At 37.8% G+C, this 10,000-nt stretch overlaps 1 protein-coding gene across 1 annotated transcript in view; it reads right to left on the minus strand.

The window, feature by feature from the left end:
• LOC123501830 (ionotropic receptor 93a-like) overlaps positions 1-10,000 on the minus strand; it is a 70,089-nt gene that overhangs the window by 12,052 nt on the left and 48,037 nt on the right. Inside the window, exons 12-13 of the mRNA XM_045250858.1 lie at positions 7,676-7,772; positions 733-850 (exon numbers count right to left, since the gene is read on the minus strand). Of these exons, the coding sequence (XP_045106793.1) occupies positions 733-850; positions 7,676-7,772 (215 nt within the window). The remainder of the gene's footprint in view (positions 1-732; positions 851-7,675; positions 7,773-10,000) is intronic.

The raw sequence follows: 10,000 nt of genomic DNA on the forward strand, positions 1-10,000 counted from the left end.
GTGGTGGTGGTGGTGGTGATTGTGGTTGTGGTTTTGGGAGTTTTGCTTTTTCTCTTATTCTCTTGCTTTGTTTTCTTTTCATTGTGTTTGTTTTGCTTCTTTTGTTTCTTCTTCCTTTTTCCTTCCCTTCAATTTCTCGTTTCTATTTTTTTTTCTGAACTTTATACCAACTTTTTTTTTTTTTTTCCTTTTTCCTTTGTTCTTTCCCTTGTTTTATTTGTCTTTAACGTTCTGTTCCTGTCTCTCTCTCTCTCTCTCTCTCTCTCTCTCTCTCTCTCTCTCTCTCTCTCTCTCTCTCTCTCTCTCTCTCTCTCTCTCTCTCTCTCTCTCTCTCTCTCTCTCTCTCTCACACACACACACACACACACACACGTCCTCTTTTGAATGTCTCCCTTGCTGTTTCCTGCTTGTGTGTCTCTGTGTTTGTCTGTCTCTTTCTATCTTTCTTTCTTTATTTCTACCTCCCTCCCTCCTCACCTCCCTCTCCTTCCCTGTCACTCATCCACTCTCCCTGCCACTTACTCACTTACCTACTTTCCTGTTTGTGTGTTTATGTATCTATCTGTCTCTCTTTCTTTATTTCTCCCCCCCTCTCTCTCTCTTTTCACTCACCCACTTCCCCTACCACCTACTTACTTACATACTTACCTATGTCTCTTTCTTTCTCTATTTTCTTCCTCTCTCCCTCTTTCTGTGTTACTCATTCACTCATTCCCCCTGGCAGCCACTTACCTACATAAGCCCACCGTCCTGAGGCTACACCGTCAAAGAACGTCTTAGACTCAAGAAACGCACCATCAAAGGCCTCCAGACGCTCAGACATCGCTTGAAAGGACACGCGATCTGATTCCTGTATGTAGAGGAGAGGGAGTCAAGGCGTAATTGGAGGGTACAGGTGCAAAGACAGGTGAAAAGGAATTGTGAGAGAATTGCTTTGGTTTATTTTAGCTTGGTGTGATGGGAGTTCAGGTGAGGTTAGGTTAGGTGAGGTGAGGTGTAGGTAAGATAATGTAAGGTATGGTAGAATATGTTCATTAGGTAAGATGAGATAAGGTTCAACAAGGTAAGGTAATGTGATAATGTAGGATAATTAGCAGAGTAAGTAGGGAATTATAAAGTGAAATGAGATACGATAGTGGTGTGATGTTTCTAATAGGAAGTTGCGAGACATGGCAAGATGTATGTGGACAGGTTTGGAAAGATGTGGACAGGTTTGGAAAGGTGTGGACAGGTTTGGAAGGGTTTGGAAAGATGTGGACAGGTGTGGACAGGTTTGGAAAGGTGTGGACAGGTTTGGAAGAGTTTGGAAAGATGTGGACAGGTGTGGACAGGTTTGGAAAGATGTGGACAGGTTTGGAAAGGTGTGGACAGGTTTGGACAGGTTTGGAAAGGTGTGGACAGGTTTGGACAGGTTTGGAAAGATGTGGACAGGTTTGGAAAGGTGTGGACAGGTTTGGAAGGGTTTGGAAAGATGTGAACAGGTGTGGACAGGTTTGGAAAGGTGTAGACAGGTTCGGAAGGGTTTGGAAAGATGTGAACAGATGTGGACAGGTTTGGAAAGATGTGGACAGGTTTGGAAAGGTGTGGAGAGGTTTGGAAGGGTTTGGAAAGATGTGGACAGGTGTGGACAAGTTTGGAAAGGTGTAGACAGGTTTGGAAAGGTGTGGACAGGTTTGGACAGGTTTGGAAAGGTGTGGACAGGTTTGGAAGAGTTTGGAAAGATGTGGACAGGTGTGGACAGGTTTGGAAAGATGTGGACAGGTGTGGAAAGGTGTGGACAGGTTTGGACAGGTTTGGAAAGGTGTGGACAGGTTTGGACAGGTTTGGAAAGGTGTGGACAGGTTTGGAAAGGTGTAGACATGTTTGGAAAGATGTGAACAGGTGTAGACAGGTTTGGAAGAATGAGAAGAGGTTTGGACAGGTTTGAAAAGGGATGGACAGGTTTGAAAAGGTTTGGACAGGTATGCAATGATTTGTAAAGGTGTGGAGAGGTGTGGAGAGGTGTGGTAGACGTGTATTTGTACCATTACTTATTTCGAAAGGTATATTTCCATTCAATAATCACGTGTAAGTTGTTTATGTTTTCTTTTTTATGTGAGAGAATTATAAACCACATTTTTGAACGATTGATTAAAAAAAGTCTTCATTTATTTGGCCAATCGCACATAAAAATAAATAAATCAATAAAATAGCATCAAAAATATGGACAATAACTTAAAAGGCCACATCTTCTCTCTCTCTCTCTCTCTCTCTCTCTCCTTGCAGTTGAAACATTCATGGTCACTTTTTGGACACGTGCGATTTGTATGCATAGGTTCCAAAGGCCACCTGAATGTTTGATAAAGGTGTGTGTGTGTGTGTGTGTGTGTGTGTGTGTGTGTGTGTGTCTGTGTCTGTGTCTGTCTGTCTGTCTGTCTCTCTGTCTCTCTCTCTCTCTCTCTCTCTCTCTCTCTCTCTCTCTCTCTCTCTCTCTCTCTCTCTCTCTCTCTCTCTCTCTCTCTGTCTTGGGTACAAATAGCTCCATTCACCTGACACGCAAACACAGCAACACGTTCTCTAAGGCTCTCCTCCTCTGAATGGCCAAGACTTCTGTGCTTGCCGGCAGCTTCTCGTCGACTGCTCTGGAATATCTTATCTTGAGGCAAATGTGACTCGTGTGCTTCCCCCGTCAACTATTGCAAACTGTCCCTCCTTGTCGCATTATAGACTCCTCATTCTGGTAGCGTTTGTGTTTGTTTTATGTTTTTGCTGCAGTTTTAGAATTTTGGTGTGTTTGAGTGGTTAGATGTAAGAGAGAGAGGGAGTGAGGGAGGGAAGGATAAAGAAAGAGAGAGAGTGTGTGTGTGTGTGTGTGTGTGTGTGTGTGTGTGTGTTCAGTATTTTCTTCCTCAAAGCTTCAAGAAGTGGTTAATTTGTCTTAATATATTTTTGAGACAGTTTACAGGAAGGAGAAGAAAATTAAGAGTTAGTGAAGAAGAAGCAAAGTTAAGTTCTCTTCTCATTATAAGCCAAAAACACGCGTTACTCATAAATTACAGAAGTTTTCTCACCATCAAATATGAAAATAACACACACACACACACACACACACACACACACACACACACACACACACACACACACACACACACACACACACACACACACACACACACACACACACACACATCTTTGCACCATGACACGTGAAACAAACGCCAAATATCGTGACACGTACCACAAACCAAAGTGACACGTACACAAACCAAATGACACGTACACAAACCAAATGACACGTTCAATAAAGAAGCAGATGACGCGTGAAACAAGCACCATGACACGTACAACTAACATCATGATACGTAAATCAAAACAAATACCATGACACGTAATGCAACACAAACTATGATACGTTAAATAAAACACCTTGACACTTACAATAAACACATGATACATAAAAAAAATGACACGTAGAACAAACAAACTGACACATGAAACAAACCAATGACACGTAAAACACAGAAACACCATGACACTTTAAGACAAAACACTATGACTCATACAACAAGCAAAACAAACACACACAAAAAAAAACACACAAACACATGACACGTAAAGCAAAAACAAACACATGACACGTGAAACAAAACAAACATGACACGTGAAACAGACCAAACACACACACACACACACAACAATTCCCTCACTACAAAAAAAAAAAAACACACACAAATTATGAATGAAAACCAACAGTGTGAACCGCAAAACAAGGCAACACACGTTTCCAATGCAGGGAGCGAAGCGGGCGTATCCACTAAAGCCCCTCCCTTAAAAACAAAACAAGAAAACACAAGGCTCAGTTAATCGTTCGCGGCTATTGTGGTATCAACAAATTTGCTCTTAATTACATTACATATTTCATCCACCCACGCTCATTAAAGGATCATGAATTTTACTGCATCATTAGCCTGTGTTCAATTAAAAAGGTCTGATGTGTTTCACCTCAGGCAATGCAGGTTGACGGTTCCCACTGCTCAGTTAATGGTCTGCTAATGGTTCCCTGTGGCTGTTCTGTAAATGTAGCTTGTTCTGTCTATACCCTTGTTTTTGTTTTCTCTCTCTCTCTTCTTCGTTTTTCTATTGTTATTTAGTGGTTTGGAAGTTTGTATTATCTTATTATTCCTCCAAATGTTCTGGTTAGATTTCCTGTGACTTGCAGTATAAATGTAGCTTATTCTTTCCACATTCGTTTTTTTTATTGATTTTTATGATTTGGTATATTATTTCCTCTTTTTCTTCCTTTATTTTCTTTCTTTGAGTGCTTTCATGATGGTTACCTGTGACTATCGTAGCATAAATGTAGCATATTCTTTCTATATTCTTCAGTTTTCTTATTTTTCATTGTTTATTGTTTTTATTTAGTAATTTGGTATTATTATTTGCTGTTGCTCTTCCTCTAAATGTTTCTTTTTAATGCTGTGGTCATGGTTTCCTGTGACTCATGAACCATAAATTTAACATTCTTTTAATACTCTCATGTTTTTTTATTGCTATTTAGTGACTGGTATTATTAATCGTTTATCTTCTAAGTTTTGTTTTGGTTCTGTTTTGTTTCGAAGTTATATTAGTTTTTTTTTTTTCTTTTTTTCATATTCTCTCTGTGTTCCTTTTTTTTCTCTCTCTTTTCATTTTGTCTACAGTTATTTTATGATATGGTATTTTATATTGTGTTTTGTTTCTCTAAATATTTTCTTCGTTCTGTTTCTAAGGTTGTATTCGTTTTTCTTTCATATTTTGTCTAGTCTTTTTTTCACATCTTTTTTCTACAATTATTGAGTGATTTGGTTTTTGTATTTCTGTTATTGTTTCTCTAAATGATTTCTTTGTTGTGTTTCTTTTTAAGCTTGCATTAGTGTTTCTTTTATATTCTGTCTATATTATTAGTAACTTGGTATTTTGTTTGATTCTTCCTCTAAATATTTCCTTCGTTGTGTTTCTTTCTTAAGTTTCCATTAGTGTTTTTTTTTCATATTCTGTTTACATTTTTTTTCTTTTTCTTCAACATTTCTCTTAGTGACTGATATTCTTAATTGCTGCTTTTTTTCCCTCTTTTAAATCCGTCGTTTGTTGCTTCTCTTTTAAAGGTTGTGTTAAATTATCGTTTCATTATTCCTCTTTCAAAAATGTATCATAAATCATCCACTTTTTATTTCATTTTTCCTTTCTTTATTCGTTTCTCTTTCGTGAAATATTGAAGTGCAGTATTTTATCTTTCTATCTTTTAACTGTGTTTCTTTTTATTTCTTTCCTAATGTTTTTTTTTTCTTTACTTAAAAAAAAATTGTATCGTGAATCATCCATTTTTTTATTTCATTTTTCCTGCCTTTATCAGTGTTCTATTTCATGATGTTGGAATGTCTTGTCTTGTCTTTCTATTTTTTTTTTCTTATTTTCATCTTATTTCTCTCCTAATTTTTTTTTTATCTTTAATTCTATCCATTTATTTCATTTTTCCTGTCTTTACCCATTTTCTTTTCATGATATACTGGCTTACACTGCTTTCTCTCTCTCTCTCTCTCTCTCTCTCTGTCTTATCTTCATCTCATTCCTCTCCTAATATCTCGTCTTTAATTACATTCATTTATTTATCCATTAGTTTATTTTATTTTTATTTTAGTGCAGTGTTAAGAACGCAAGACTGTAATATAGAAGGTGACATCTATTCTCAAAGGCGTTGTTAGAATTGTCAGGCCTCTTATAGGCTTATTTCCTGTAGGCCTAGACTCTTTACAGCTTAGAGAGAGAGAGAGAGAGAGAGAGAGAGAGAGAATGAAAAGAGGACAGAAACAAAATAGAGAATAGGGAAAAATAGAAAGAAAAATGAATGGTAAGAAGAAAAATAATGAGGAAAGGAGGCAAAAGAAAGGGAAAAGAGGAAAAGATGAAGAACGAGAGAAAGAGAGAGAATAGGAAAAAAGAAGGAGAGAGACAGAGAGAGAGATAAAGAGACAGAGACAGAGACACAGACAAAGAAACCTAAGAAACTGAAAAAATCAATAGAATCACATCAAAAACAAACTTACTGATAATAAAAACGACTTTAGAAAATACAGAATGAATGTACAAAGGTGATAGAAAGAGCAGGTGTTAACGAGTGGCTCTGACAGGTGTGTGAGGTGTGTTAATTGGTCCAGGTGTGGCAGGTGTAAGATGCAGAGGTGTTAATTAAGACAGGTGTATTAGTGACAGGTTGGTGGGATAAAAAATGATGAAGTGGAGGAATAATGCAGGTATTCTCTCTCTCTCTCTCTCTCTCTCTCTCTCTCTCTCTCTCTCTCTCTCTCTCTCTCTCTCTCTCTCTCTCTCTCTCTCTCTCTCTCTCTTTTCCTCATTTGCTGTCACTTTTTCTTTTTTTTCTACTCAATCTTTCGTTCTTACTTTCCTCTTTTTTCCTTTTCTCTCTCTTTTCTCAATTATCTTCCTTCTTTCCTTTTTATTTTTCCTTTTCTTTTCCTTTTTTCTTTCGTTTCCTCTTGTTTCCTTTTTTCTTTTTATTTCCCTTTTCTTTCCTTTTTGCTTTTTTTTTCATGTCAGTTTAAAACCTCCATATATTATCTCTCTCTCTCTCTCTCTCTCTCTCTCTCTCTCTCTCTCTCTCTCTCTCTCTCTCTCTCTCTCTCTCTCTCTCTCTCTCTCTTCCTTTCCCTCTCTCTCATCACAAACTGCCTCGTTTCCTGTTATTTGGCGTTATTTGTTTTCCCTCTACATTGTCTTGTGTTCCTTTCCTTTCCCCTTTCATCTCTGTGTGTCCTCCCTCCTTCTGTCTTCTTCTCTTCCTCTCTTTCTCTTGTCTCTTTCCTCGCTTTCCTTTACTTTCCTTTGTTACTGAGTTTTTTTTTTTTTTTCAACTTTTTCTTCTATTTTAAGGTGCTGGTAGTAGTAGTAGTAGTAAGTAGTAGTAGTAGTAGTAGTTTTTTCCTTTATTTTGTGATGCTAGTAGTAGTGGTGGTAGTAGTAGTAGTAGTAATAGTAGTAGTAGTAGTTTTTTTCTTTATTTTGTGATGCTAGTAATAGTAGTGGTGGTAGTAGTAGTAGTAGTAATAGTAGTAGTAGTAGTTAGATTAGATTTAATGTATTTTTTTTTTCTTTACCCTCGTTTACTTCTATGATTGATGTGTTTCAGGATACATTGATCAGCCCGAATTGGTTTGTTTTCCCAGTGTTCCGTGGCCGTGAGTCAGAGAGGAAGGTTAGGCGGGGAAGGTAAAACAGAGAGAAAACTAGTCGTGTCCAACGTAAATCACCTTGAAAATTCACGTAATCTAACTAAAAATGAATGAATGAATGAAAGAAAGAAGACATAATGAAAAAAATATAAAAGCAAATAGAAATAGAAACAGAAAGAAAGAAAAAGAAAGAGAGAAGCACAATAAATAAATAATAAGAAAAAACAATTGAGATACACGAACACACACACACACACACACACACACTTTAACACATTCCCCAAGTCACCTGAACAATACCTGCTCACCAATACACACTTACCCTTCCTTAGCTTCGCCTCACCTTTCCCATAAGAAAAACCAAGAAAACACAAACACACACGAACACACATTTCCCAGTCACTTTTCACTTAGTCACCTCACCAATACACGCGTGCCCTGCCTTTCCTTCGCGTCGCCTTCACACTAACCGTAATCATCGTTTGGGTGGTTGAGGAGAGTTCAGTGACTGGCGTAACACTTCGGTTCTGGGACAAGTGTTCGTGGTGGTCTATAGCCGGGGTGAACCTGTGTGAGAGAGGGAGGGGTGAAAGATGGACAGGAAGTGGTGGGGTGAGAGAGAGAGAGAGAGAGAGAGAGAGAGAGAGAGAGAGAGAGAGAGTAAAGAGGCGGTGAAAGATGGAAAGAGGAAGGAGGTGAGGGTTGAGAAAGAGAGAGAAAGGAAGAGAGTGAGGGGTGAGAGAGAGATAGATAGATAGATAGATAGATAGATAGATAGATAGATAGATAGATAGAGAGAGAGAGAGAGAGAGAGAGAGAGAGAGAGAGAGAGAGAGAGAGAGAGAGAGAGAGAGAGAGAGAGACAAACAGGAAAACAGATACAAACAGAAAAACAGACAAACAGAAAACAAAGAAAAAAAAAGAGGGAAGAAGTAAGGGAGAAGGGCTTAGGAGAGAGAGAGAGAGAGAGAGAGAGAGAGAGAGAGAGAGAGAGAGAGAGAGAGAGAGAGAGAGAGAGAGAGAGAGAGAGAGCAAGGCAGGAAGTGAGAAGCAACGACTTAACCTGTAAACTTCAAAATATAGGCTGTTCCATGCTGGCGTTCCTCGTTTTCTTTTGGGTGAAGGAGCGAGCAGCTGTTTGGAAGTGAGATGGAAGAGAAGGAGAAAAAAAAACAATAACAAGGTGGGGAAATGTGAAAACAACATAAAAACAAGGAAAATAGCAATAACAAGGTGAAAGGACGGTGGAAGAAGAAGAAGAACAAGAACAAGAAGATGATGAAGAAAGATGGAAACAGCAAGATGAAGGAGAAAAAGGAGACAATTAAACAAGAACAAGAATAATACAAAAAATGAAGGAGAAAGGTGGAAACAGCATAAAAGAAGCAACAAGAAGAACAATAATAAGATGAAGAAAGATGAGAAAGACAATGACAAGAAGAACAAGAAGAAGAACAAGTAAAGAGAACATTTAGAAATAGAATAACAAAACAAGAAGAAGATGAAGGAGAAAAATTGGGGACAGGATGAAAAAAAAAGCAAGAAAAAGAGGAAGAACAATAACAAGATGAAGAAGGAACGTGGAAACAGAATGAAAAGAACAAGAACAACAGTAACAAGAAGAAAAATGTGGAAACAGGATAAAGAGAAGAACAAGAATAAGAACAAGGGAAAAAATTGAAGACAGCATAAAAAGAACAACAAAAATAAGGAGAAATATAGAAACTGAAAGAAAAAAAAAAAAAACAAGACAAGAGCGAAAGAAGGATATAGCATAACAAGAAGAACAAGAATAAGAAGTAGGAGATGAAACAGAGAAGGAAGAGGAATACAAAGGAACACAAAAGAAAGCCAAAGCAACAACAGAACCCGAGAGAACTTTGCTAGGGTTTGTGGGTAATTATTCTGTACTATGAGTGGAGGAGATTCGAGAGTAAAGGATAGGAAGATAAAGAACACGTTGAAAGAAGAAGAGCAAGAATGAAAGCAAGAAAATAGGACACGATAGGCAGATAGAAGGAGGAGATGAAGAAAGAAGAGGAATAATGACAACAAGATATAACAAGAAACAATAGAAAGATAAATAAGGGAATGAAGAAAGAAGAGGAAGAAAAAAGAGAAGAATGAGAACAAAATGAAACGAGAATAACAAGAAGAAAGAAGAAAATAACCACAACTATGAAGAAAAGAAGAAAATGGTAACGAAAGAAGGAAATAAATAACAAAATAAAGTACGAGAATAACAACAACAACAACAACAACAAAAGCAAAAAATAAATGATTTGATATTATTAGAAGGTGGAACAGAGGGAGGAGAGGAAGAAAACGAGGGGGGGGGGGTGAGGAGGAAATTCAGGAAAAAATAGGGTGATGAAGGAAACGAATTGAAATCCTTTTGGAAATAAGATCTGTGTGTGTGTGTGTGTGTGTGTGTGTGTGTGTGTGTGTGTGTGTGTGTGTGTGTGTGTGTCACTGTTTGTGTATATTCTTTGACTTTCCTTTATTACATGTTTATACATTCTCTCTCTCTCTCTCTCTCTCTCTCTCTCTCTCTCTCTCTCTCTCTCTCTCTCTCTCTCTCTCTCTCTCTCAATTCAATTTTCTCACACTTCAAAAGATTCAAAAACACCAATTTATCCTGTGTGTGTGTGTGTGTGTGTGTGTGTGTGTGTGTGTGTGTGTGTGTGTGTGTGTGTGTGTGTGTGTGTGTGTGTGTGTCTTTACGTCTGGTTATGTATGTATGTATTTGTGTATCTGCCTATCTATCTCTCCTTCCATCTACTTATCTATCACAC

Source organism: Portunus trituberculatus, chromosome 10 (assembly GCF_017591435.1).
Source record: "Portunus trituberculatus isolate SZX2019 chromosome 10, ASM1759143v1, whole genome shotgun sequence".
In the NCBI taxonomy this organism is placed as follows: domain Eukaryota; kingdom Metazoa; phylum Arthropoda; class Malacostraca; order Decapoda; family Portunidae; genus Portunus; species Portunus trituberculatus.